The sequence below is a fragment of the Fusarium odoratissimum genome, assembly GCF_000260195.1.
Source record: "Fusarium odoratissimum NRRL 54006 unplaced genomic scaffold supercont1.14, whole genome shotgun sequence".
NCBI lineage: Eukaryota > Fungi > Ascomycota > Sordariomycetes > Hypocreales > Nectriaceae > Fusarium > Fusarium odoratissimum.
Genome location: NW_022158700.1, coordinates 606,574 through 633,210, shown reverse-complemented (window position 1 = coordinate 633,210; position 26,637 = coordinate 606,574). Strand labels below are relative to the sequence as shown.

General features: G+C 48.7%; 11 protein-coding genes and 1 non-coding gene across 14 annotated transcripts; 6 read left to right on the top strand and 6 right to left on the bottom strand.

The window, feature by feature from the left end:
- Positions 1-2,551: 2,551 nt before the first annotated feature.
- FOIG_09052 (uncharacterized protein) lies at positions 2,552-3,621 on the bottom strand (the record flags this gene model as incomplete). The annotated part of the gene is made up of 2 exons (XM_031209238.1): positions 2,552-2,672; positions 3,254-3,621. 2 exons carry the CDS (start codon positions 3,619-3,621, stop codon positions 2,552-2,554), a joined length of 489 nt encoding a protein of 162 aa, XP_031061275.1.
- A 1,246-nt stretch (positions 3,622-4,867) lies between these two features.
- On the bottom strand, positions 4,868-5,101 carry FOIG_09051 (uncharacterized protein; the record flags this gene model as incomplete). The annotated part of the gene is made up of 1 exon (XM_031209237.1): positions 4,868-5,101. The coding sequence occupies one exon, from the start codon at positions 5,099-5,101 to the stop codon at positions 4,868-4,870; it is 234 nt and encodes a 77-aa protein (XP_031061274.1).
- Positions 5,102-5,503: 402 nt separating this feature from the next.
- On the bottom strand, positions 5,504-5,767 carry FOIG_09050 (uncharacterized protein; the record flags this gene model as incomplete). The annotated part of the gene is made up of 1 exon (XM_031209236.1): positions 5,504-5,767. One exon carries the CDS (start codon positions 5,765-5,767, stop codon positions 5,504-5,506), a length of 264 nt encoding a protein of 87 aa, XP_031061273.1.
- A 1,429-nt stretch (positions 5,768-7,196) lies between these two features.
- Positions 7,197-7,454, bottom strand: FOIG_09049 (uncharacterized protein; the record flags this gene model as incomplete). The annotated part of the gene is made up of 1 exon (XM_031209235.1): positions 7,197-7,454. One exon carries the CDS (start codon positions 7,452-7,454, stop codon positions 7,197-7,199), a length of 258 nt encoding a protein of 85 aa, XP_031061272.1.
- A 501-nt stretch (positions 7,455-7,955) lies between these two features.
- On the top strand, positions 7,956-8,294 carry FOIG_09048 (uncharacterized protein; the record flags this gene model as incomplete). Its single annotated transcript, XM_031209234.1, has 1 exon — positions 7,956-8,294. One exon carries the CDS (start codon positions 7,956-7,958, stop codon positions 8,292-8,294), a length of 339 nt encoding a protein of 112 aa, XP_031061271.1.
- Positions 8,295-8,951: 657 nt separating this feature from the next.
- On the top strand, positions 8,952-9,251 carry FOIG_09047 (uncharacterized protein; the record flags this gene model as incomplete). Its single annotated transcript, XM_031209233.1, has 1 exon — positions 8,952-9,251. One exon carries the CDS (start codon positions 8,952-8,954, stop codon positions 9,249-9,251), a length of 300 nt encoding a protein of 99 aa, XP_031061270.1.
- A 452-nt stretch (positions 9,252-9,703) lies between these two features.
- On the top strand, positions 9,704-9,787 carry FOIG_09046. The gene has a single exon. It is a non-coding gene; the product is annotated as a tRNA-Lys (tRNA).
- Positions 9,788-11,912: 2,125 nt separating this feature from the next.
- Positions 11,913-13,436, top strand: FOIG_09045 (uncharacterized protein). Its single transcript, XM_031209232.1, has one exon. The coding sequence runs from the start codon at positions 12,615-12,617 to the stop codon at positions 12,933-12,935; it is 321 nt and encodes a 106-aa protein (XP_031061269.1). The 5' UTR covers positions 11,913-12,614; the 3' UTR covers positions 12,936-13,436.
- Positions 13,437-13,531: 95 nt separating this feature from the next.
- FOIG_09044 (Ca2+-transporting ATPase) lies at positions 13,532-17,757 on the top strand. 2 transcript variants are annotated; one of them, XM_031209230.1, is made up of 3 exons: positions 13,532-13,683; positions 13,750-14,919; positions 14,964-17,757. In XM_031209230.1, the coding sequence occupies exons 1-3, from the start codon at positions 13,605-13,607 to the stop codon at positions 17,501-17,503; spliced, it is 3,789 nt and encodes a 1,262-aa protein (XP_031061267.1). In that variant the 5' UTR covers positions 13,532-13,604; the 3' UTR covers positions 17,504-17,757. The 2 variants fall into 2 exon arrangements, with proteins under 2 accessions (XP_031061267.1, XP_031061268.1); XM_031209231.1 differs by having other exon boundaries at positions 13,548-13,694.
- A 287-nt stretch (positions 17,758-18,044) lies between these two features.
- FOIG_09043 (uncharacterized protein) lies at positions 18,045-21,393 on the bottom strand. Of its 2 annotated transcripts, XM_031209228.1 has the most exons (3): positions 19,124-21,393; positions 18,803-19,068; positions 18,045-18,745 (listed from the first exon to the last, which is right to left on the bottom strand). In XM_031209228.1, exons 1-3 carry the CDS (start codon positions 20,665-20,667, stop codon positions 18,105-18,107), a joined length of 2,451 nt encoding a protein of 816 aa, XP_031061265.1. In that variant the 5' UTR covers positions 20,668-21,393; the 3' UTR covers positions 18,045-18,104. The 2 variants fall into 2 exon arrangements, with proteins under 2 accessions (XP_031061265.1, XP_031061266.1); XM_031209229.1 differs by having other exon boundaries at positions 18,045-19,068.
- A 404-nt stretch (positions 21,394-21,797) lies between these two features.
- On the top strand, positions 21,798-24,163 carry FOIG_09042 (primary-amine oxidase). The gene is made up of 3 exons (XM_031209227.1): positions 21,798-22,252; positions 22,300-23,668; positions 23,716-24,163. Exons 1-3 carry the CDS (start codon positions 21,956-21,958, stop codon positions 24,096-24,098), a joined length of 2,049 nt encoding a protein of 682 aa, XP_031061264.1. The 5' UTR covers positions 21,798-21,955; the 3' UTR covers positions 24,099-24,163.
- A 380-nt stretch (positions 24,164-24,543) lies between these two features.
- Positions 24,544-25,881, bottom strand: FOIG_09041 (uncharacterized protein; the record flags this gene model as incomplete). Its single annotated transcript, XM_031209226.1, has 1 exon — positions 24,544-25,881. The coding sequence occupies one exon, from the start codon at positions 25,879-25,881 to the stop codon at positions 24,544-24,546; it is 1,338 nt and encodes a 445-aa protein (XP_031061263.1).
- Between the last annotated feature and the right edge of the window lie 756 nt (positions 25,882-26,637).

Below are 26,637 nucleotides of genomic sequence, written 5' to 3'. Positions count from 1 at the left end.
CTTGCAACCAAGTTGTTTTCTAGAAGAATTGCCGCTTCTTAATGCATTCTAGTCATGTATGTGCTTAGCCCTATTCAGACAAACATTCCAGTAGCCGCCTGCACTATCGACTCGACGCCCGCTCCTCATTTTTCAGTGTCAAATGAAAGGCTCGAGATAGCCCGCCTTCCCGGATTCTTTTCGACAGGATCTCCCACTAGACGTCTTCTCGAAGGATTCACCGCTTGGTGATTGGTGTCTTACAGGATCTGCACCATCCCCAAATGCGCTGTGACGTTGTTCCACTTTATGGCGTTGGTTCGCTCTGGGGTTTAGTCTTAGCTTTTCCTAGATATCAGCTATTTCAGCCAGAACGGGGAGTGATTAGCTTACCCCGCAAGGGTATCTCACTGTGATAACTGGGGATGATGAGCACAGACAGTTTATTAACGGTGTTTCTAAGCGAAGCCATCGGCGCAATTACTGGATTGGTCTGAGTATGCTGTTGGTTTGGACTTCGGATGCTTACGGGGACTCGTATTCTTGGCACGTCATCCTTGAGACGGAACTCTATTGCTCCAGGGTTGAAAGACGCAATGCGACCTTGGAGAAATGTACATTTCCGTAGATTGGTTGCTGGAAGGTGTTTGGAATGCGCTTGGGTTCCTATTTCATCCGATGAGGCTCTGGTGTCAGATTCAGCGTCGTATAGCGTGGATTTCGCTTGGCTTCTTGGGGAAAAGAGTCTCGGGGGCTACTATTGGGATCCCGCCAGTACTACGGGGATTCAGCTCTCGTGGTACGGATGGGGTCGGAACCGAGGCCAAGAAGCAAGGGGAGATAGCGCCAACAATAATGCATGTTATCACATAGATATGAGTTGGGGAATGACGGCTTGGCTTGAACTTGGGGAAGTTTGACATCCTACTCTTCCCGATGAAGGCTGATGAAGCTCATTCTAACTTGGTGATGTGATAGGTTGGCCTCATTTCAATTCTTATCAAGCCTCGCCTGGATTCAGGTCAAGATAATAACACGGCTCAGTATTCCGATTCTCTCGCTTGCCAAGGCAAAGCCTGGTTGGAAATCATGGTGATATGGAAGTTCCACTCATCTGTCAGACATAGGAGTCAAGAAGCCCTGGGGAACTAGGCTCAGAGCAGACTGTTGATGTTTGGTGGTAGCAAGTCTATGCGTCTTACGATGTACATCAATGGAGCAAAAGAAAAGCGGTTGCATCCGAGATCGTCCACCAGTGGATATGCGTCGTGCGCATTGCTTGGTTCTTTCGGATTTCATCTCTTAAATCAGGGTTTTTCTATTCAAGTCTTTCATTATAAATACGCAAGCTCGCCTCTAGGATTCTAATATCTTCAGCTCTCAACGGGAGTTCACATCATGTCAAGGAAGAGGCTCCTCACCTCAAATATCTTTCAAGTACGGTCCTCTCGGTGTTTCTTCTCGCAATACTCAAGTTTGGATAGAATGCCCGCCAGGGGCTACTCGAGTGGCGCTGCCTAATGTGAGTTCCATGTTCGAGACTCCGAGCTGAGATGTCGAAGCAGTGCATGTTACCCTCCAACTTACGGCACATTCACAACTTGGATGCCATGCAAGCCACAAAGTCTTCTCGACCCATCACCGCGCTCCATGGTGGGTGGCCGGGTTGCCCGTCGATATGTGATTGTGTTTAGGGGGAACCTAGTGGTCGCGCAATCCTTCACCACTCCTGACGCGCAGCCTTCACGATACAGAAGCCTGTATCCAATAATACAGCCATCTTTCATAGCGGTCAGTTCCTTTATGTCTGAAGGCAGTCTTCTTGAATGGTAGCATGAGTCTCGTCAAGTCACAAGGACCAAGGGCTTCATATCGAAGTGCCCTTCGACGACATCAACGATGTGCTGAAGATGCTCTCATCATCTTCAGCAGTCAGCTGGCACGTACTGATGCTGCAGCTCGTTTTTCACCCTTGTTCAGTGGCTTATTGCCATCCTAGATGCTCAGGCCCTGTGACCGTAGGGAGTCAGCAACCCTCCTTCGTAGAGAGCTAGATGTTTGGCCACTCTCGCTCATTGGGTGTCAGAGGTCTCTGCAGTCACACAAACCAGGTTCCATGATGTGATCACCGTCCTAGTGCCAGTAGTGTAGTGTTCCGTCGCCATCAGTGGTTGTTCTGGGCCTGTTTACCTGTTCAGGGGTCTGAACACGTCTAGTTCAGCTCGCCACGACCACTGGCTTGTTTCGCAGGTGCGTAAAGGTGTGCAAGAAGGTTCATCCCCTGATTCCATTATCTCACTCTCTTACTCTCATCATATCTTCCATTGTCACTGCCTTGATAGGGCGCTCTTGACGCCCGCTAAGACCGCTGCGTCGACATCGCAGACTAAATAAGCCATAAAGCAGGGAGGTCTCGTTGGCCAATCGACGCGATTTATCAAGTTCCATCTTCTCGCATACAGTTACGTAGCTATCTTGCTAACAGCATACCGATTGCCAGAGATACTAAGGAAACTGCTGTCGCGCCATAGCAACTGCAGTGATAAACTTGGTGCTCGATACAAAAGCACACCTATCCGGAGGAGTCTGGCTTTTTTTGAGGTCCCAAAAACGTGAACTCGCCACCCCATACTGCCAAGCTAGCCCATCTTCCATTCGAAACAAGGGTCCTCCTGATGCTCCGCACTGGCAATCTGCGTCAGTCAACAGCCGGTCGCCAGGAATGTCGCAAGAGGTATAACATTTCTCCACTGTTATTCCATCCTGCCTCAAAGGCTTTCCTTTATCGTACAAGAATTTATTAGGAAATCCCACGTGTGACTACTTAACATTAGTGTTGATTCATTTGTTCTGTTCTCTTTTACTCACAAATGGTTGCTTGTTCATCAGTGTCTTTGTATCGAATTCTTTTACTCCGAGGTACCCGTGTGTCTCACCCATTCGATCCGCGAGGATCAAGATAGCCCAGTCGTTCAAGAGTGCACAATTAAATTTCTCTTCTCCATCTTTGGGCTTTTTTTGACATTCTAGGCCGTCCAGAGTGATGACGTCCGTCGCGTGCGATTTCCCTCCGCTCCGGCCCTCAAAAAAGTTGGATTCAAATGAAATACTGTCGGCTAATTTATCCCCGAAGCAGTGCCTAGCTATCAAGACGTGTCGTGGACCAACCAAAGAGCCACTGCAAGTTCTCGGCAGAGCGTTCGCATATGACTTTGCGCCCAGGAGAACCCTCCCGAAGGAATAGGCGGGGTATTGTATGTTATTCCATTCATACCTGTTGTCTTTTACGAAGTCTGGTAGTTTGCCGAACGGGTAGGCGGCCACCTTGCCGATGTCTGGAAGGTCGCGCCGTTGGTGTGGTCGATGTGGAGGGACGGGTTTGCCGGCGAAGTTGTCGAGCTGGTGCCTTGGGACAAGGTGGATTTTCGGGATAGGGCCGACTTGGGGGGCAATACGTGGGTGAATCTCTACAGTTGACTTGTTTGTGGTGGTTGCTGGAGGTGCTGGGGGGATAGGAGGCTGGGGGGGAGGTGGTGGAGGGGGGCTGCGAGCGTGAAGTGTGTTGTCGCCCAGGACAGGTGTCGCGAACACTTGGTTGCCGAGGGTCAAGATGGCGATATTGAACAAGTTGAAAATCATCATCCTGTAGCGTACTTGTTTGGAAAAGAGAGGACTTTTTAGTGGCAGCTTTTTGATCGGCGAGTACACGCATATTTATTCCCCTGGAAATTAAGTTAGGGCTTTTTCGAACTCGTGTTGCAAGCATAATACACATTGAAATTGTGGACGAACCTTGTGATCATACGGCCGTCGTACAAATGGACTCATTTAACCAAGCACTCATCATGCTACAAGACGACAAGACCGTTAAGTTTAACGAAGTAAACGCTATCGATATCTCGGCAAGTTAGACCTAGGCCACAGCCTGGCAGACTCACGCGTGCAGGAAGTCTGGCAGAACCATGATTTGTCTTTCAGCAGTCTTCCATTCCACTGACACTTTGGGCACATTCCCCATCAAACTTAGGACCTTTTTCCAATTGGGGACACTTTTCCAGTGCCCCCATCTCCCGTCCAGCTGCTTCCCATTCCTTTCGTGGCCAAGTCAGCCACAGCTCTCAGTGACAAATGGCAAAATCTATGGCAAGTCTCCTCGTCTCTGTGTGTAAGAAGCAGAAGTTAGAGCCCATCTTCATCCTCTATATTGCATAAATCATTAATCCGCTTCTCATGCTGTTGATTGGTGGCCCAGAATAATACCTCACCTTGTTCAGTCCGCTTCTTGATGAGTTCTGCGTCATTTTCCTCTTCATTCATTCCGAGCCAGTTTACCATCAAGCAACTATTGATACGCCTGCCTAACGACTGCTTAATGATGAGTAATTGTCCATAAGAGGGCCACTTCAATTACGTAGAATGCTTGCATTGTACCATTCGTAAGCTGTGCCCTAATATTCCAAACTCTATATGGCTTTGGTCCACGTGAGTCCCAAAGGGACGCGAGTAAGATGGTTTTTGAGCATTAAAGTCGTGTTAGCTCACTCTACTTTCATGAACGGGTTGTAATCACTTTTGCACTGCAGATTCTACTCACAGCTCTCTGCTTTTCTGCTACATGCTTTCAGCCTTAGACGTGTGACTTGCGGTTGAGGCCTGTGGCTGAGAGCTTATAATCACTACACAGAACTTAGTGCTTTCAGCCTATCAGAAGACAATATCACTTCTTCTTAGCCTTCATATTGAGGGAGAATGGCTTAATCTATTGAATCAACTATTCAGAGCTCCTTTAAATTATTAGAATAGCCACAGCATTTTTCTTGCCATATCTGCCCTCCTTGTCCTCTGAGGTCCTCTTTGCATTTTCTCCACCTATATTCCCATGACTCCATCACTCCTTCATGATAACCTCAGCGTCCTGGAGGTGCTTGACGAGATCGGCTGGTCCAGTGCTTGAATTCGCTTGAACATTGCATACTGGCCATGGCGAAGCGGCAGTCCCTGTTCTGTGATATGTAAACGTGACACCATTCGGATAAATGGCTTCTACGGCTCTTTCGAAAGCACTCTCGTCGCCAATAAGTCGTATGGGGATGTCATGAATTTGAGACCCGTAAGTCGCCATTGTTCTATAGATGTTCTAATTAAAGGGTATGTCGTATAAGTGGCTATGCTATGAGTGGGTTATGATGTTGGTTATTATTTCATTTTTCTAATACGTCGATGTAATTAATAGGCGGCTATGTTGGTGTCACTACCATCGCAATATACAGCGCACAATTACCCTCACTTCTCGAGAGCGAACAGGTTTCTGAAGCAGCTATTCACAGCCTCACCCTTTCTGGTGGTCTGGACAAACAAATCACCTTACATCATCACTTCACTTCGGTGTCGCAGGCTTCAGTTTAAAAGAGTCAATAATTTATCGCATTGTCTCATTGTACCTGAGATAGCAAACGTGTCAGCTGCTATATCTCCCCTCCCTCAGCGACGGAACCCATGATGTTGGACGTCTTCTTCTCCCCCTTCATCCCTCTTTCTTAAGGACATCCTCCTCCTGGAGAGTCTTCACCAGATCTGTGGGTCCTGTATTCGCTTTGGGTGCTTTAACCTCATAGACGGCCTCTTCTGTGTGTGAGCCCTTGATAGGGTGCGTCACTCCTTCACCATAGTGTCTCTTCAATGCTGCTTTGAAACTGTTCACGTCCTTGACAAGACGAACGGGGACATATTTAATTTGACTGCCCCAAGTCTCGGGTTCTTGATCTGCTGAACCGGAGTCTGCAGGCATGGTTGCAAGTAGTGAATATGAATGTGAAGTTGTGATAGGTTTGATGTAGTGTTGCAGACGTCTACTGAGTGTCTAGCTAATTGACTGGCGAATCGCCTCTTTCTATAGTTAATCTTCAGCTCGTGGTGGTTTCGCTGCCATTACAACAGACACTTGTCACACTCATTTGGGGGTGTGATTACCAGCCCTAAGTCAATGAACAACCTTCAGACTGTAGTCATTTCACGGGGCTCTGAGACATATCATCACTCTCGAAAGCGCGGTGATTACGGTCTCTGCACTTCTCGAGAGTGAATCCTTGCAAAATGGCCTCTCAGCTAACACGAGTTTCGGAACTTTTGTAGTTGCTCCTCAAGTGCTCTTTGCAATGGCTTCACTACTCAGGTGAGTCTTCCATCCTCTGGGAAACGTGTTGGACATACCTACTCAGCTAACACTTTTTCGTTGAAGTAGCATTCACATTTCTGGCACCTACAATGATCTTATCAAACAAAACATTATTACTTCGCCTTCGTTTGCAGCCCGACCGAAGCTCTTTGTTCTGACCAAATACAGCTATGTAGTGCTATGAATACAGCCTCTCTCCTTCTGGCCTTCCATCACGACACTCCCCTCCCAGTATCTCCACCTCTTCACCCCTGTCTCTCATTCCTTCATGAGGAGATCAAGGTCCTGCAGTTTTTCCAGCAGACTGAAATCCTCTGAACCCTTGAGCACAAGTCCCTCTATCTTATAAAGCTCCCCAACCACTGTCCTTGTCATGACTACTCCACCAGGAAAGAAGCTGAGCAACGTTTCTTCTAAAGCCTTTTTGTTTTTTTTCATCAACGAGATTGCGAGGGATGAACTTGGTGCATGGCTTGTATTCATCTTTGTTTCCGATAGTAGAGTCTCGGGACATCTTGACTGTGGGGGATATCGTTCTTGAGTATTTGGAGTGTAATTGTTCAATGGATATGTGGTCACGTTTTGTTCCTCTTTGGCCGGTCATTCAACTGACTCGTCGCCGCGATCTATATTCAATACACTTTGCCCGTTGCATTGTCACTACCATTTCGACAAGCACATTTCACGATCCCTGGGCCGTGAACAGCGACCCCTTACTTCTCAAAAGTGAATAGTCTTGTAGTTCACTGGTCTAGAAGCTTCTTTGCGCATATTTAAGGGGTCATTCACGACAAACGTGCGTGCTATGTGCATAATCTTTCAAGCATCATCACTTGCTCCCTTGTCTTCTGCTCAGAGCTCCTCTGATATCACCTGCTTCCCTTAACTAAATCCCTGAGATACTAAAACTTCAAATTATATCGTTGACCGAGGTAAACTCAGCAGCATATGGCTATGCAACGTCAACTCTAAAGAATGACGAAGTCTCTCCTATGGTGGCCTGCCTGCCTTACTATTGCCTCCCCCGTCTTTAGCTCCGCGCTCAATCCCGTAAAACATATTCACCGTCCGTGAGGAATTTCTGTAGGTTGATGTTATCGAGACTGTCTCGGAGCCCGATAACCTTGTAATGTGCTACATGATCTGCGGTTTCCTTCTCAAATGTGACATCAATTCCGCCAGGGAAGAATTCCTTCAAGCCTTTCTCCAGTTTGGAATAGTCGCTAACAAAACATTCTGGGATATATCTTGTAAACGTGTGCCATATTGTGTTATCTCCTAGTTTGGATTCTGCAGCCATTTTTGCTGTATAGCAGTTGTAATAGATGTGCCCTTCATATAGATAGTTGTATACTGTTTTGATATCGGTTGTTGTTTAGTTTTGTGTTATTTATAGTTGAGACTGAGAGCTGATATTCACCGCACAGAATTAGTATCTATTCATCTCTATCTATCTAGAGCATACTGCTCCCGTGGTATTTTCAGTGCTGTTTCCAATTCGAAGTTGTCGCGACCTTTGGGAAACATTACCATCACTGTCCCGGAACTTCGAAGCTTGCACGGGCTCAGAACATCCATAACAAAGTGGTTTCACGCTTCCTCGGCTTTTCAGATTCGTTCACTTCTCGATTCACATCTTATTGTAGATTCGCTGTGACTACGGAGATCTTGGTGTGACTATTGGCCTAACTTAAACATCTCTCAACATCACTTCTTTCACTCGTCATTTATGGTGGTTTAACTTATGCCATTCCTATGTGAATAATTCTTCTTGGTAGCTCAAAACCTTCGGCATCTCAAAATGGCATTTGCTGCACGCTTCTCTTCCCTACGCGCGATAATGGGCCATCCATTTCAGCTCCCATTTTTCTCAGCCCTGAAGAATAGCACCGACATCTTGGAGCTTTCTCTGCAGGTCGGCTGGTTCTGGGGTTTTCGCAAGCGCAGTAACATGGCAGGTATTGGGACTGTACTTGTAGTTTACCTTAAACCCAAGAGGGTAAATGACTCTCAAGGCGGCTTCAAATGTTCGCCGGTTGTTGATGAGGTCAAGTTCGATGTTATGGTCACAGGACCACTCAGCGGCTCCCTGATCGGTCTTGGAACAGGATCCAGAAAGCATGATTATGTTTTTAGTTGATGTTGGTAATATGTAGAGGTTTGGTTGTGTTGATGTTTTTGGCATGAGAAATATTCGGGGTTGTAGGTCTATTTATACTTGACCGTTGGAGTCCTTTCGTTTCATTATCTTTGCTGGGTCGAGCATCACCATGCTCAGAGAATGTGATCGTCGAAACTTAAGACTAGCCCCATCAAAGGAAAGCAGATAGATGCCTTTAAGAACCAATCTTGATCGCCTTCAAGATTTCCACCGGACCACTGACAGCGGTCTATTCAGAGAGGTCATTGCGGTCATGAGGGACGTCAACATGGTCCCTTTCTTTAAACACTGCTATTAATTGATGTCGTTAATGCGCGACAAGTACTTCAGACATTCGCTGCTGATATACGGAAGCACATCGTTGTCCAACTGATGGCTGGTATCTGTCAACGAGTCATAATTCAGGGATAGATTAGTCTTGTGTCCCGTGAAGTTTCCGTATCAGCGCAGATTGATGCTCTTATCATGAGTTCCTTCAGCAAGTGAACCGCACGTATTGTCAAGCAGTGTCAATGTTGGCTGCCTTTCGTCTCCAAGGCTCCCTATAAAAGGCCCCCAAGAACCCAAATTGTCATCCCCATACACTCCATCCAAGTAAACAACTCCATCAAATAAAAAGTCCAACATTACGACACAATGCCTACTACTACCACTAAATGTAGCAACAAGCATGCTGTGGACACTGAGAAGCTCGTGTTCAGACATGAGTTCCCGGTCAAGCGTTTCTGTAGGCCAGACAAGCTCAGAGATGCACTCTGCGATATCTTTGGCTCAGATGATTGGCTTGTCGAGGCCAGTGGAAATAATGTTACCATCAAGGTTGGAAGACGGGTTGATCTCGAGGAGGAATTGAAGGCACGTCGTGTCATCTTCAACTCTATGGGGATAGCTTGGGCTGTAAGCTTCTTCCAGTTGTTTGAGTACATCCGCTTCTGAAAATTCCAACAAGACAGCTTTGCAATAAGGCGTTGATGAATCAAGCCTTTGCCGACTTCGCGCCTGGAATTCAGCCGCCTGAATCAGCCTGTCTTCTCACATCTGGTTAGTAAAAATTGATTCCAATTGATGTATATACATGGATCTTATTCCTTCAGCCAGTCATCAAAGTTCAATTGTGGTATACACTCAGCCTGCAGGGTATTTTAGTCCTGTTTTTTACAATCTCACAGACATCCCACAACAAATCGTTCGATAAAACAGCCTAAGATATTCTGATTTTTATAACTACACTAAGGGCAGGGAGAAAATAATTTCTTCAATTCTGACTGCTAAGAATACTGTAGTCAAGGCGAGGAAGATTGAGAGAATAGTGAAATAACTTACCATGTCCTGCAGTTGTCATGGTTATATTCCAAAGTTTGAGCAGGGGATACCAAATAAGTCAAGCATCCCGCGTGACGCAATTGGTTAGCGTGTCAGACTTTTACAATAAGGAGATCTGAAAGTTAGGGGTTCGAGTCCCCTCGCAGGAGTTTCTTTTTTCGTGAATTCCAAATATTGATTTTGATCTTTGAACTGAAAGGAATCGATTGCACTTAGTTTTATTCTTTTATCTCGTCATTTGCGCTCATGGTGGTCGTTTGAAGTTGGGCGGGTGGAGGATTTGGCATTGCGCAGATCCACTTGGAGAGAGCGCCACAGGCCAGTGAGTGTGGCGCCCTGTGGCGCGAGCTCCCCGTACTCCGTACATGGTCTCCATTTTCGAAAGAGCAATCAACTGTCTGGACCTCGACCAACATCTCAGTACATTTGCGCTCCTCCTGTGCTCGAATCCAGGACCAGCCAGTCTTTCAACGACAAGAATTTGTCCCGCCGACAAGGAGTCACTTGTCGCAACACCTGACCTCCGAAGATTTAGCGTTCGACGCCTCGATCCCAAACCGAATCGATTTCGTGCTCAAGATGCGTTCGCCAAAGAGTACCTGACCGCCCCTGGCCTTCCTGATGGTTTATTTTCCCGCTGTTACTTTCGAGTTCGACGTCCTCGCCTAGTCTTCCTTTATTGTTTCACATTGTCCGCTCCCTGCGACAACCCAAGATGCCTTCCCCGCTGCAAGACCCCACCAACCCATCCCGCGACGGCGATGCGTGACCCTGATGGGCTTTGAGAACTCAAGAGCGTTGTCACCGGAGAGCTAGAAGTCTACGGAAAATGCAGCCTTCCCCATCGACTCTCGGCCCTCGACCCTCCCGCAGACGACTCGCCGCCCCTACCGCGACTCACCCGCGATCACCAGTGTTGCTGTCCTACGACAGCATCACATACATCTAATTGCTCTGCGGCATCGGCTGGGCCCCAAGAACTGAGAGGTACCTGCTGTTACTACACAGGTGCGCGCCAAGGAAACGGCGGATGGAATACATCTGCAACGATTCTAGCCCCCCTCCCGCCTGCGCCGACCCTCCTCCGTTCCTCTGCGACTCGTTCTCCCGCCATCGTTCACGGCCGCGCCTATGTTCTCGAACAGCGACTCCGTCGAAAACCCAGCTTGACGATACGATTGATTCCAATACCCGTTCTTTCATTCGACCCGATACGCTCCGATACGCTCGATCTTCATCCTCTTGCAACGATTTCTGCATCAGATGGTTTTGCATCGGAAGAACTGTGATTCACCAGCAGAATTGCTTTCATTCAGCTAGAACTGAATGAAAGATGATAGTTGGCTAGCCTAAGCTCAGGGTCAATCCAGTTTTCTTCGATGGACTCATCGTCGCGGCTTTCCTCAGCTTGCCGTTGAGTTTCAGGACGTAGACTACATACTGCCAGTTGTCGGTGCAGCTGCGACTCTACATCTGAGGAGAATGCGGCATGTCGCAGTACGACTACGATAGGTGATCATTCGATGGGTGAACCCTTGTAGCTCTGCTGGGAGACATGAACAGTGACGGATCACTCCCAAGCTGTGTATCTGTCCTTGAACGTAGCGAGGTCACAAGAGCTTCTTAGATAGAGTGCAAGAACCCTACTCCAAGCGTAAGTACTATTATCATGAAGCTAGGCCTGGATCACAGGAACTCCAAGGCCCTTGAAACCCAAGACTGGGTTGACATGAATTGTGTTTGAGACGCCGCGTGAAGTTGTCTTAATGATCCCATTCCCCAACGCCTACTTCGATTGGAAACCGCAGTACTTGAGTGTCGAGCCATGTGCGTTCTGTCGCGTGGTCTACAATGCTTTCGCACGACGCGATTGATGCAACAGCGATGACCGACTATAACTGCAGACAAGGCAAGAGATTTGGGATATTACCTGCAGGCTGTAAGTGTCTTTAAATTTCATGGTTCGCCCATCTTGTGTTGTCAAATTCGGCAAAGGCTCGTCTGTTTTATGGTAGATCTGGTGTAATTTACAGCAATTCCCATCAACTGTGGTTGCGCAAAGATTAAAATTAAAGGTCCCGGGTAGGAATGCGCATTTGACATTTGACCTCGAGCCATTAATCCCGCGTAATGTTAATCTGCGTCGAGAGGAGGAGAAATACAATTGGAGCTATCGCCGATTCAAGCCGATCACTTTCCTTCCGAGATTTCTTTTATTGCGACGTTCGTCGCGAAATATTCCCATGTGCTTTGTACCTAGGTACTCAATGTAGTCTCGAATCACCAACGCGAAGAAGCCCAAGATGCGACAGCGCGACAACGACGCAAATGATGATCAGACTCTTCACGAGCGATCCTGATAATCAGGCAGTAAGTTCATCCTCAGGAATTATTTTTCCTGATATCGCAGGCGTTCAAGCTATCTGTAGTCGCCTCCTCATGGTCACGTCGTCACCATAAACGCGTCAATCAACCGCAATACCTTCGCCTCTCAATTTGCCCCCTCAACACGTCCTCAATTCGGCATCACAAGCTCAAATCTCATGTTTTCCATCTCTCCCGGCTGCCTCTCTCAACAAATACACAAAATCTACGCGTCTCCCATAGCCTCAGCATCGCCTCAACACCGCCCCGATCGGAATTGTCTAGCTGAAAGCTTAATACCGTCCTTCTCCATTCAGAACCTCCCGAGATGAATATCCTGGTGGCTCATCCCATTTTCCCCTACCTTACCAATTCGTCTTGCCGCCATCATCCGATGCCTTCACTGACGTCATGGAGCCGAGCAGGAAAATATGCAGCGAAATTAAGCTTAACCAAAGACAGGGGTTGCCCCGGCATTCAAATTACGGGTGGCCTCCTTGTTTACGGGTAAGTTTCTGGTTTTTTGTGTTGTTTATGCGCGATGATACAGTATCGATCGTTGGAGCAAATCGGCGCTATCAAGTCCCGTTGATACCTTGAGAAGAGGGTGAGATGTCACTGGCGGGTCTGTCATGTGTACAAAGCCTCGAGTGCCACGTACGATACTTGCCAACGGTGTTTATTCACCGTCTAACGTGCCTGGTGTCCATTAAACACGTTATGTTCAACGAACTACCGAATTGGGCATCATCTAGTCATCATGCCATTCACTGCATGATGTATTTGATTCAAGATTTCTTCGCGTCCCAGCCAATCCCCTCGCTCCAAACATCACCATCTTCCAAAAGGTTCCCTCTGCATGACCTAAGTGGACCATACCGGGCTGTGTATAAAACTGCACATAACAGGATGAGAGAGTTCTTTGGACTCTGAACTACACAGAGAAGATGGTTGAATTAACTTTAAAAACTGGATTTATTAAATCGCCCCCTTTTTTTGCAACAGAGGGAGATGAAGGTTACCAGGGAGGGAAGGAGTCAATGAGATCTAGCGTGATGGGCGCTATTAAGCTTAAAAAACGAGGCTTAGACAATGATGTTGTGGGGCGACTTATGGGGGGGACCTTGGATTTGTGATTTGGGAGTGGGGACGGCCTGGACGGTTAGTGGGCGTTTAGATCTTGGCTGGTGGTTGGAATACGACAAACTGATCACTGAAGAGCAGTACCTCTGTAGATGTTTGTGAGTAGGTAAAGGCTATACCCGTGATGTAAAGTGGTACATTATTTCCATCAAGATTCTAGTATTGTGGCAGTTTGTTTAGCAGGTTTAGCACGGAACAAGTCCTACTGATTAAACAAAAAAGTACCCCTGTAAATGCCAAGATTCGCAACTCCAAGCAATAACATCTTAGCCCTCCGTATCACCAATCACACAGCCCGCCCAGGATCTTGGCATGCCTCGTGGCTGTGGCTGTGTCGGAAGTGTATTTTCATCCCCTGCTTGCCTCTCACCCCAGCGCTTGAGTCTCAATATCTTGGCTTCTCCTCTTTTCATCTTTTCTCCCAATTCTCATGAACACATTCCATCACAGGTCGTCAACATGGACTCTAACGCTCCACGACGCCCGCGCGCTCCTACAATCACTGTCGACACTGCTGCTGTCGACTCAAACGATCCCGGTAATTCTCCAGTGCGGCGACTTCAACGACATCATACGAGCATGCACGCTAACACAGTAGAACTAGCACCTGCAGATTCAATCTCTCCATCTCCGCTAGATGATACGAATACTCTTGCAGTACCAACAGCTAAATCTCGAACCGAATCATGGTTCTCGTCGCCATCTACAAAAGTCGGGACCGATCATGAACAGATGTCTCGCGAAGTAGAAGCCCTAAGAAAAGGCGACCAAGCCGAAATCTTAAAGCCCGACCCAGGCGAGGAAGACCTCTTTCACGTGGAAAACAACCCATTTGCCTTTTCGCCGGGTCAATTGGCGAAACTTATTAACCCAAAGAACTTGGCGGCTTTTGTTGCGCTCGGTGGACTGCCCGGTCTGCAGAAGGGTTTGAGGACTGATGCAAAGGCGGGATTGAGCGTGGATGAGGGAAAGCTCGCTGGTGCAGTGTCATTCGAAGAAGCGACTTCTTCAAAGGTTGAGAAGACGACGCATAGCGATGCGCACGCTTCAGGAAAAGATGCGTTTCCTGATCGGAAACGAGTGTACGGCGCGAATCGGCTTCCGGAACCAAAGTCAAAGTCGTTTCTTGAACTAGCATGGATCGCTCTGCAGGACCGCGTCCTCATCCTTCTCTGCATCGCAGCTGTTGTATCACTTGCTTTAGGTCTGTACCAAACCTTTGGAGGATCGCATGAAGACGGCGGTGCGAAAGTCGAATGGGTCGAAGGCGTCGCTATCATTGTGGCCATCACAATCGTCGTTGTCGTCGGTGCAGCAAACGATTGGCAAAAAGAGCGACAGTTTCAGAAACTCAACCAGAAGAAGGAAGACCGCGTCGTGAAGATCACCCGCTCCGGAAAACCCCAGAATATCTCTATTCACGATGTACTAGTCGGCGATGTCATGCTTCTTGAGCCAGGCGATGTCATCCCCGTGGATGGTGTTTTTATCGAGGGCCATAATCTCAGCTGTGATGAGAGTTCGGCGACGGGAGAGTCGGATCTTATTAAGAAGGTTCCCGCGGAGCAGGTTCTTCATGCGCTGCTGCATGAGCAGGCGCCGCAATTGAAGAAGCTTGATCCGTTCATCATCTCGGGTGCGAAAGTTCTCGATGGCGTGGGAACGTTTCTTGTTACTGCGGTGGGAGAGCAGAGTAGTCATGGAAAGACGATGATGTCGCTTCGTGATGATCCGGGACTGACGCCTCTTCAGGCAAAGCTCAACCTTCTCGCTGGTAAGTCACCGCATAACATCTCAGTATACATACTAACAGGTCAGGGTACATTGCAAAGCTTGGTAGCGCAGCTGGTCTCTTGCTCTTCTTCGTCCTCCTCATCGAATTCCTTGCCAAACTCCCCAACAACCACGAAACTGGCGAGCAAAAAGGCCAAGACTTCCTCCAGATCCTCATCACATCCATCACCGTCATCGTCGTCGCCGTCCCAGAAGGTCTTCCCCTCGCAGTTACACTCTCTCTCGCCTTCGCGACGAAGAAGATGACCCGCGAGAATAACTTGGTGCGACATCTTCAATCGTGTGAGACTATGGGTAACGCCACGGTTATTTGCTCCGACAAGACTGGTACGCTTACTGAGAATATCATGACCGTCGTCGCTGGATCATTGGGTATTCGCGGACTCTTTTCCTTTGGCGATTCGTCGTTCGAGCAGGAGTCTGCTGGTGCTGAGAAGCGGGAGACCATTGCGCTGGCTCAGTTCTCGTCCAAGCTTGATCCTGAGTACAAGGAACTTCTCAAGACTGCCATCACCGTCAACACCACAGCATTTGAATCAGATGAAGAAGGAAAGCAAGGCTTCGTCGGCACAAAGACTGAGACTGCTCTTCTCGACTGGGCTCGTCGATATCTCGGTCTCGGTCCTCTCGCAATCGAACGCGCCAACCATCCCGTCACACGCCTGTTCCCGTTCAACTCCCAGCGCAAATGCATGGGCGCCGTTGTCCAGATCCCCGGCCCGACGAAGGATAAGCCCAAGTACAGACTCTACATCAAGGGTGCTTCCGAAATTGTTCTCGGCGAATGCACCACCATTCTCGGTGATCCTACAACGTCACCTACCACCGAGGCCCTCTCCGACGATGGAAAAGAGGAATTGCGATCTATCATCTTCAACTATGCTACAAACTCTCTGCGAACTTTGGGTCTTGCTTACCGCGACTTTGAGAATTGGCCTCCTGTTCTCACCCTCCGCCCCGAAGACGACAACGCCGAGATCGATCTCACCGATTTGGTGCATAACCTCACCTGGATGGGCGTCGTCGGCATACAAGATCCCGTGCGCAAGGGCGTCCCCGAAGCTGTGAACGACTGCGGTATCGCCTCCGTCAACGTAAAGATGGTAACAGGCGACAACGTCGAGACCGCGCGCGCCATCGCTCTCAACTGCGGCATCCTCACCGAAAGCACCATCAACGAGCCCAACGCCGTGATGCAAGGCTCCGACTTCCGCAAGCTCTCTGAATCAGACCGCACAGCAGTCGTGAAGAAACTCCGTGTGCTCGCTAGGTCGAGTCCAGAGGATAAACGCATCCTCGTCAAGACGTTGCGCTCGCTCGGTGAGATTGTCGCTGTTACAGGTGATGGAACAAACGATGCTCCTGCGCTCAAGGCGGCGGATGTTGGTTTCTCGATGGGTATTACTGGCACAGAAGTCGCCAAGGAAGCATCGGATATCATCCTCATGGACGATAACTTCTCCTCTATTGTTGTGGCTTTGGGTTGGGGTCGTGCTATTAACGACTCGGTTAAGAAGTTCTTGCAGTTTCAACTTACCGTTAACATCACAGCTGTGGGTGTAACGTTCATCTCGGCTGTTTCGGACGATGAGCAGAAATCTGTTCTCAACGCTGTCCAGCTCCTCTGGGTTAACCTCATCATGGATACTTTCGCTGCTCTCGCCCTTGCTACCGATCCCCCCACTGGAAGTTTACTTCATCGCGAACCTGAAGCTCGAACTGCACCGCTTATCACAATTACCATGTGGAAGATGATCATCGGCCAATCGATTTACCAGCTCATCGTCTGTTTCGTCCTCTGGTTCGGTCGCGATTCAATCCTCGGCTATGAAGAACGCGAAGTACGATCCCTCATCTTCAACATCTTTGTCTTTATGCAGATCTTCAAGCTCGTCAACAGTCGACGTATCGATAACAAGCTCAACATCTTCGAGGGTCTTCACCGCAACCATTTGTTCATGCTTATGATGACCATCATGGCAGCTGGACAGATCATCATCATCTTCTTCGGCAGCGACGCCTTTGTCGTGACGCGCCTGAACGGTATTCAGTGGGGAATTTCTCTTGTTCTTGGATTCTTCTCTATTCCCATCGGTGTACTCATTCGTTTATTCCCTGATGAATGGTTCCACGCCTTTGTCAAAGTCCTCGCTAAGCTGTGGCCAAGCTGGATCCGCTTCTCACGTAAGAAGAAGGATACTTCTGAAGAAGACGGCACTGAGCCGTTTCCCAAGGAGAAGCTGGAGGGGTATGATATGGATACCGCACTTCTCGGCATTCGCGATGATCTCGAGTTCTTGAAGCGTGTTCGCGGCGGACGCATGACGGCGTTGAGCGATGCTATGGCGCGCTCGCGGGAGAAGATGCTTCGACGCAAGAGATCCGAGTCTCGACCTAGAAGTAAGCTTCGCAGTCGACGCGGTTCGTCAAGGTCTTCGAACAGACCACCTATCTCGCCGATGATGTCAGTCGTTGGTATGCCGGGTATCGTGGCTGCTAGTGTAGCAGGATTGCAGCCTGGACAGGGTGTTAGTAACGAGAACCTTGAGGCGCGACAGGCGTGAGTGCGAGCATATTATACTGGATACTTGTGTTAATTTGGGTCATGTTAAGTTGCATTATTTAGAGATTGAACGAGTGCTGCATCTGTTTTAATGTACGAGTTCGATCAGAGCAATCATTTATAGGAACGGAAAGGAAAGCCACAAAGCAAAGCAAATCATAGATGTCTGGAGTTGGCGGTCGATATGTCATGTTATATATACAAGTCTGAGCGAATGATCTATCTACTATTAATAAAAGTTTGAGTAACAAAGAGCTTGTTTGTGTGTATCTTGCATTTTTGGGGTGATGATTTCTTGGAGTTCATGGTCGAGGTCTGGTTGCGACGCCTGCTCACTGACATGTAGCGCTGGCAGCCGCTGAAAGCTGACCAATTTAGTGGACACCAGCACTAAGAAGCAGGCGGGTCAGAGAGCTGCCTTATCGCCACTGATGAAATTAATAATGTATCGGCTACCGCTCAACCTTTTGACTCGTGATGCAATAATTGTTCTTACAAATTCGGTGAACTGTCTCCTATCCGAATGATCATGACGCTGTAGCAATAGAAGCACGTCTTGGTCAAAATTTATATTATACAATAAGTAGGTATGAACTTGTATCCTATGAATTTTTCATCCCACCAAACCCCAAAGCAAGATTTGGGTCATAGCCAAGCTGCTGATAAATTACCTGCCAATCCTCAATTGTCGGCGAAAAGTACGGTGGCATCGTCTGAGATGCCGGGATCATCATGCCCTGCCCAGAGAAAGTCCCATTCTGCAGCATCGTCGAATCTGCTCCGACGTAATTAATTTGAGGCATCGTCGTTAATTCTTGAGAGCCGTTGCTTGTCGGAAACATGGACATTGACGCTTCAGAGGTGCTTCCTCTTGGGAGTATTGTCACTGAGTCTTCATGCGTATTGTCCCGTTGAAGCGTCGTCGCTGAGTCCTCAGAAGTGCGTCTTGTTGTCGTAGACTCCACGAAGCTGGCTGCGTCATTTGTTGCTGATGCACTGTCTGGCTGCTCGTTGCTAGTGCTTGCCACAAAACTCATCTCTTTTAGAAAAGAAGTCTGCAGCTGAGGAACAAACCGTCTCACCAATTGCTCAATGTCGTCTCGTATTGACTCGGGCAACGGGTATCCAACCGTGCTCAAATGTCTCCCGACAAGCCGGGGCAGCTCCCTCGTTAAAAAACCGCCGAACTCGTGGCATAGATTGAACTCCCTGGCACTTTTGTCCTCGTCAGTATCGTAGAGATCTGATCTTGTTAGTCATTCCTGGAAAGAAGGGATAGGTAGGGGTAAAGCTGACATACAAGGGCTGGGCGTATGCTGATCATAAGGGAACGCAATGGAGTAAACATCGTTCCACCTGTCCCCCTCGCTCTTGTTCTTCCCCGTTCCTTTCTTACTCCTCATTCTTTTTACCTGCTCTTGGTTCAAGCCGTCTTGGTTGCCGACGGTTGGCGTGCACGCTTGCAATTGCTGCGAGTGCGCCTCCAGGGCTTCTGAGGTCTTGAGATCCACGCGACAGCGCCGACATTGGTACTCGGGCAGCGAATGTCGCCGATACATGTGCTCTCTGTTTCTCAGGATTAGAATCTTGGTTGCTTTATGGCGTTGGATGTGGTGCTTACTTTACGCGATGGAGGTCCCGATAACCAGGGTGTGCGCAGCTCTTCCATTCTGGCCGACCGTATTTTCGCGGGTTCCGCTTGAAGTACGGACAGGCAAGCATTCGTGTCTGCTGACCTCCATCAACACGTTGAGATTTGGGACTCTCCTCATTGCCATCGTCTTCGCCGTCATTGCCTCGCTTGCGCTTTGGGACACGGCGAGGCCGGCCGGTTCCTTTCTTCTTCTGCGTGCTGGAACTGGAGCTGGTTTGGCTTTGAGATGCGGTAGCCTGGCTACTACCATTTCCGCTGGGTCTCTCCTGTGTTAAAGGCGAGAGCCATTGGCGAAGCCACCCATGGAACCATTGCATAACAGCTGCAGTCTCCGGATTGCCATCAGGCGTTCCGTCTGACTCATCACTAGAGTCGGAGTCTTGGGAGGTATTGAGGGTACTATCAGCTTCTATTGACTCGTATTGAGAGAGTAATTCCTGGAAAGACTGGTATGCTGAAGAACTGCTTTCTTCGTCAATCACAGGTTCCATATAGATGTACCCATGATCTCGGACCCAGCCTCCAATACCGAGAGACCCTGCACTCAAATATAGTTCCTCCGTGCTGTGGTCATCGAACGTGGCATCGCTCGCCCCCCTAGGCATCTTGGAGGGCACCACAGGGGACGAATCGCCCTGCTGTGACGGGTTGGGGTGCCGGGGCATACCGGGCATGCTGCTGTAGCCACTATCTGCAACCGACTTACCGCAATCATGTTGTTGAAAGCAAGCAGTGGGAGCCTTTTGATAGATGGCGACATCATCACTGGAGGCCCATTGTACTAGCTCGGCATCCTTTTCACCTCCGAATACACCCAGGCATTGCGGGCTGACAAGAAAGTGTTCAGCAGCGTGGTTGAGGCGTTGATCCCACGCTGTAGGACCGGTGAACCGCACCGATGCGCATTGGGGCATTGGACAGCCAAGGTCTTGAGGCAGTCCACATACCATGCGCATCGACGAGTCTTGACGGTCCACATGCCATTGCCCCTCTGTATCGGGACGGAATGCTATATCTCTCTTTTTATCGTGCGACTTGGGGGATCGATGGCGTTGGACAAGATGCGTTCGGAAATCGTGTATATTAGCGAAGAGTGTACCGCTGTAGTCCTGGAATCGTAGGGTTTTTATGTCTTTGACCTGGAGGAATAATCGCTGCTGCCAACGAGTGCGCTTGATGTGCGCGCAAAGGCCTTCATTACACTCCCAAAACACGCGTTCGGGTTTCAAATGCTGGGATACAACATGGTCCTTCCAATCCCTTTTATTCTCGAACTTCTGATCGCAGCCTGCGAAGTGAAAGACGCAGAGGAATGGAAATCGGTTGGCTTGACTTGGTTCTCGTCGGGAGACGTCTTGTTGAACGGTGCGAAGCTGGGGTTTATGGGCATCGACGTAAAATTTCTCTCGGTCGGACCCGTTAGCTGCCCATAATCTGCCGTACAGACAAGCTGGTTCGTTGAGGTAGCGGCGTATCGCGGAAGAGTGGTGGGGGAGGGGACGATGCTCCATTGTGGAGGTGACGTAGGCAAAGACCTCAAGGATGAAGTTGCGGGAACAAAATGAGACAATGAACCGAAGTGATATTGATAGCTATTGAGTATAAAGAATATGCATGATATTAAAAAAGAAGAGAGAATGCAAATCGATGGTCTCGTGGAAATTGCGGTCTAAAATATATGACCTCACTCATGTTTGTTTGGCGCAGCGCGCAATTGCGCGTTCCTCTTCTAGCACGATTCCTACCATGAGCATGCAGGACTCAGGAGGTGACACAAGAGCCAACACACACAATTGTGGCCAACATCGAATATCGCAGCTACGCGATGCTTTCTCCAGCATTGATCCATCGCGAGGGTGGATTGTTCACCTCAAGGCTCTCATGATGCTGTCGCGACACAATTGCCGGGTTTGTTGAACCGACTGGCGGGCGGTCTTTGGCCTTGAGGAGCTGAGATAGCGCTTGGAGTGCTGATGACGGCGCCGAGACAAACATCAATCGCGCGACGAGGTGTCATCCTGTCAGCGACCAAGACCAAGGCTCAGCCTGGCAGTATCGCATCGTGCAATTGATAGAACATGCATCATGTCTGCGATGACAAGAACGCAGCTCTGTCTATGCAATTGGGAACGACTTGTCGCAACTCAACACCACTCGCAGCGACAATCGGCACAACTGCATCAACACCGAAGATGAACAAGACAAGCTAATCGCAGAATCCGGGGAAAGCTCATATTTTTACCTAAAGAAAATAAAACAATTCTGGGCTCGATCGACTTTTATCCACTCCGGAACTCGGGTCCCAATTCCTGGGGCCAGACCAATTCAACCCCTCAGTGGCAATCAAGATGAAAGAGGTAATTCTGGATAAAACAGCTTCTTTGGTGTGTGTCACGAGGTGTAATAAGTACCAAAACAGAGATATTCCTATCCATCATGATCTTGTTACGTACGGGACTCAACGGGACTCAATATCCGGTGCGAAAAACAGGTTATAATTACCTGTTTTGTAACAAATTCAAGCGGGGAGGTCGAGATCTGAGGAGCCTATCTTATCAGCCGATAACTAAACCCAATTCAGTTTATCTTTCCGTGAGGCTCACGATTACCCCGCGATATCGCCTCCCCACCACGAGAGCTAGAGGAGCTGTCACACATCAATCCCGATACGGAAAAAAGAGTCGTGTATTTCCAACTCGAGACGCTCTTATCATCATGTCCCAAAAACTATATATCCCTCCTCTTCCTCCCCCATACCATACCGTCTTCACCTAACCAGCAAACCTCCATACAGTCATCATGGGTCTCACGCAACATCATCCTTTTGATCCTCTCTCCGGAGATGAGATCGCCGCTGCCGTCGAGGCTATCCGCAAGTATCAGTCCGGCCAACTCCTCTTCAATGCTGTGACTCTACACGAGCCCCGCAAGAAGGAGATGTTGAGGTGGCTTGAGCATCCTTCTGATGGAAATAAACCTGCGAGAATTGCGGATGTCACTGTCATTCTTCCTGATGGAAAGGTTTATGATGGACTTGTGGATCTTAAGACGAGAAAGGTACAGAAGTGGGAGAAGCTAGATGGCCTTCAGCCAATTGTAAGTCCTCTCAACCTGGTAGTCTTTGAACACAGCTGACAAAGTAGATCACACCCGAGGAACTCATCCAGGTCGAGGAGATCATGCGCAAAGACCCCAAGGTCATAGAACAGTGCGAAATCTCCGGCATCCCCAAATCAGACATGCACAAGGTCTACTGCGACCCCTGGACAATCGGCTACGACGAGCGCTTCGGCAGCAACATCCGCCTCCAGCAGGCACTCATGTACTACCGCCCTGACCCCGATACCTTCCAGTATCAGTACCCCCTTGACTTCTGCCCCATCTACGACGGCGCCAAGAAGGCCATCATCCACATTGATATCCCCAGCGTGCGTCGCCCGCTGAGCAAGCAGAAGGCTATTGACTACACCCCGCGCTATATCAATGAGAACGGTGGTTATCGGAAGGATATCAAGCCTATCAACATTACGCAGCCCGAGGGTGTGTCGTTTACGATGAATGGACGTGTTCTTTCGTGGCAGAACTTTAAATTCCATATTGGATTCAACTACAAGGAGGGTATTGTGCTGAACCACATTACTTTCACCGACAAGGGTATTGAGCGACCTATCTTCTACCGTCTTTCCCTCTCGGAAATGGTGGTGCCGTACGGTGCGCCTGAGCATCCTCATCAGCGAAAGCACGCTTTTGATCTTGGTGAATACGGCGCAGGATACATGGCCAACTCTCTCGCGCTGGGCTGCGACTGCAAGGGTGTGATTCACTACCTCGACGCTGAATTCGCCGCGCGCGATGGCTCTATCCGAACCATCAAGAACGCTATCTGCATTCATGAAGAGGATAACGGTATTCTCTTCAAGCACACTGACTTCCGCGATGATTCCGTCACCGTCACGCGCGCGCGAAAACTCATCGTGCAACAGATCTTCACAGCGGCTAACTACGAGTACGCGTGCCAGTGGGTGTTCCACCAAGACGGAACAATCCAGCCCGAGATCAAACTCACCGGCATTCTCAACACATACGCCCTTAACGAGGGTGAAGAAGCTGGACCGTGGGGAACAGAGGTTTATCCCCAGGTCAACGCGCACAACCATCAGCACCTGTTTTGTCTGCGCGTGAACCCCATGATCGACGGCGTGAACAACACTGTCAACATGGTCGATACAGTTGCTAGTGAGGCACCTGTCGGAAGTCCCCAGAATAAATACGGCAATGCGTTCTACGCCAAGAAGACAAAGTTGAGGACGAGTGGGCAGGCAAAGACAGATTATAACGGTGCGACGAGCAGGACGTGGGAGATGGTTAATGAGAATAAGCTGCATCCTTATTCGAAGAAGCCTGCGTCTTATAAGCTTGTTAGCAGAGAGGTTCCAGGCCTTTTGCCGAAGGAGGGATCGTTGGTTTGGAAGCGTGCTGGTTTTGCCCGCCATGCTGTTCATGTCACACCTTGTAAGTCTTTCAACTTTCTTTATATGGTATGATGCTAATAGTTGCAGATCGTGATGATGAACTCTGGGCTGCGGGTCGTCACGTCCCCCAAACATCCGGCGAGCCATCCCAAGGTCTTCCCGAGTGGATCGCCGAAGGATCAGCATCCACCGAAAACACCGACATTGTTCTTTGGCACACTTTCGGTGTTACACACATCCCTGCACCTGAGGACTTCCCCATCATGCCCGTCGAGCCAATGACGTTATTGCTCCGACCTAGGAACTTCTTTACGAACAATCCTTGTATGGATGTGCCGCCTAGTTACTCCATCACCCCCACGCAGGTTGCGGAGAAGAAGGGCGCGCTGGATCAGAGTGACAAGGTTAGTCAGTTGGCCTTTGGGGGAAAGAGTTGTTGTTCCGGTGGAAATGCCGCTGCGAGGTTGTAAGGGTGAATGAGCTTGTATAGTTAGTCATAGCGTTAAATTGCATAGAGGGATTATTTGCAAATAAGTTCTATAATGACAGGTTGTGATGTTCTGGAGATGTAATTTGAACGCATGGTATGCTCGCACCTCAGGTTGCAGAGCATAGTCTAGCAAGTAGGCCATTCGTTTTATGCGGCTTTATGTTTCTCTGGTACCTTAACTCATCTCAAAAATCCTCTAGAGTGAGCCCTGTTCATGCAATGGTATTTGAAGCGACACTCGCATGAAGCTCTGCTGTTCACGATGTGCCTCGACTCAGGCCACTTCAAGGATTGCAAAATCTACAGCGAACATAACAGGACAAAACGGATACGCAACAGGCATTGCAAGACATGAAGAGAAACTACTACACGGCCTTGTATCAATAAAATATTCTTACAAGAAGTAAATAGTATACAGATACCTCCTATGCAGAAGGTCCACCAACAAAAATCGTCAAAGTCTCCGGCTCGCCCGAAACAACACCTGATGCATTCTCATTCCCATCCGGGTTGACATCATCATATGGAAACGCGTATCCCTTGCCATCGACCTCATACGAATGAACAATTCGACTATAGTGGCTCGTAGGATCATTCTTGTAGTACGCTTCCTGTCCTAACTTGGGCTGTGTATCGCCTCCGTCAACAAGGAGTGTAGTTCGAACGAATGCTGCGCAGAGTCGAGGAACAACTGCCGCGTGAACTGCATTATCACCTTCCATCACCGTGAACGGACCACTGTTGCAACCCCAGATGTCCTTGGTGTTGGGTTTGCCGTATCCTCTGTTGTCGCCATCGCAAGTGAGCTGGTCGCCCGTGACGCGGCACTTGACATTGCCTGCTTCAGACTGCGTGTTGATAATGAGGTCCTGCGAGGAGTATTTACTCCATACATCGTTGACATAAGTATCCCAATAGTCCCCAAAGGTAATCGGTTCAAGATCATACTGGTTTCCCGGCGAAAGCACACGAACTGGTTTACCCTGGGCATTCGCAATGCACATAAACGTCCAAGCTCTCCCATCCGCATCTTTCTGCTTAACAAGATCATCGCAGATCTTGCTCACAGCGCCAGACTCTAGCCCGGCGCACGACTGAGTACTTCCATCTTTGAGAGAAAGCCCCATACCAAGCGGTATACCCACAAAGTCGACATAGCTGATGTTGGCGTACAGAACGCCATTCGTGTAGGTGAATTCCACAAAACCCCAGTCTACACCCGCACTAGGATCTTGAAGATTCGTAACAGAGGGCTGCACTAAACCATCGCCGCTTCCAATGTCAACGACAAAAAAGTGAAGATCTTCATTGGCGAAATAAACACGCCCTGAACTCATGGAGATAGGCACCGTAAACTCGAGAGTCTGACCCTGTGGTGGGAGAGGAATAGCAATGTTATCCTTGATCTCAACAGGCACTTTCGAACCTCCTGATTTAGGATACACAAGGTTTCCACTCGCGCCGATGAAGACGACAGTGCCGTCAGAGTCCAGCCCTGAGATATACGCTCTGACGTTTCCGCCGCTAAAGTTATTCACTAGCTTTAGTGGTAACGTCGCTTGTTCAGCACGGTGTGTTAAAACGCGAGTTTTGTTCTTGGCGTATGTGCCGTTGAGGAGATTGTTATCTGTTACTTCAACGTTGTTTGTACCGCCGGGATGAGCTTTTATAAAGCCTTCGCGGGTGGTGTCGAGGGAAGATGTTTGGAAAGGAGCGGATAGAGCTGTGCCGAGGAGGCAAGCTAAAATAAGGAATGAACGCATTCTATCAAAGAATGACTTAAACAAGAAAAAAAGAACGTGATGAAGAAGGCTACAGAGCACGACTAATTCTGGTCAATTACTACATCTATATACTTCAACCCATCACATGTTTCAGTCATCAAAAGACTCAGTGGTGATATTCCCAGGGATCTCACGTCGGAAACATTCGAGATGCATTATAAACCGGGGTATTCAGAAACGCTTTAATATATATCTGAGGGAAAGGATGAAACGGGGTTTCATCTGATGGTAGATGGCTGTTCGGCGATGTGATTTGCTGGACTAGTGCGGATGTTTGAAACAAGGGTCTAGGAGGGGGATGAAGTCCATGCTCCTTTCATCTCGAGAGGGCCAGTAACGGGCCGATTTGGTAGAAATGCTCCGGATGAGGGAATTGGGGATTGCGATTTGATGGAACGTTTAATTGAGATTGTTTCTGGGGTGTTTGATGTGGTGATGAGATTTAGGGTGCTGAGATGGCGGATAGATGGCCAGTTAGGAGGATGGATGGGGATGTTGAGATGTGAACGGAGACTGGGAATGTTTCAAGATATTAGTGAATTGAGAATAGTTTATTGTGTGTGTAGTGAAGTAAGTGTAGTGAAGAAGGAGTGGCTAATCCTGGTGTTGGTGAAGGATCTGACCTGAGAGATGTTACGTTTCATCCGTCAGCCGCTAAACGCACGTCTTTATGCATTCACTCAGAGGATGATCTGACGAGAATCACGACACTGACTGGTCTGTGCCTCGATCCTT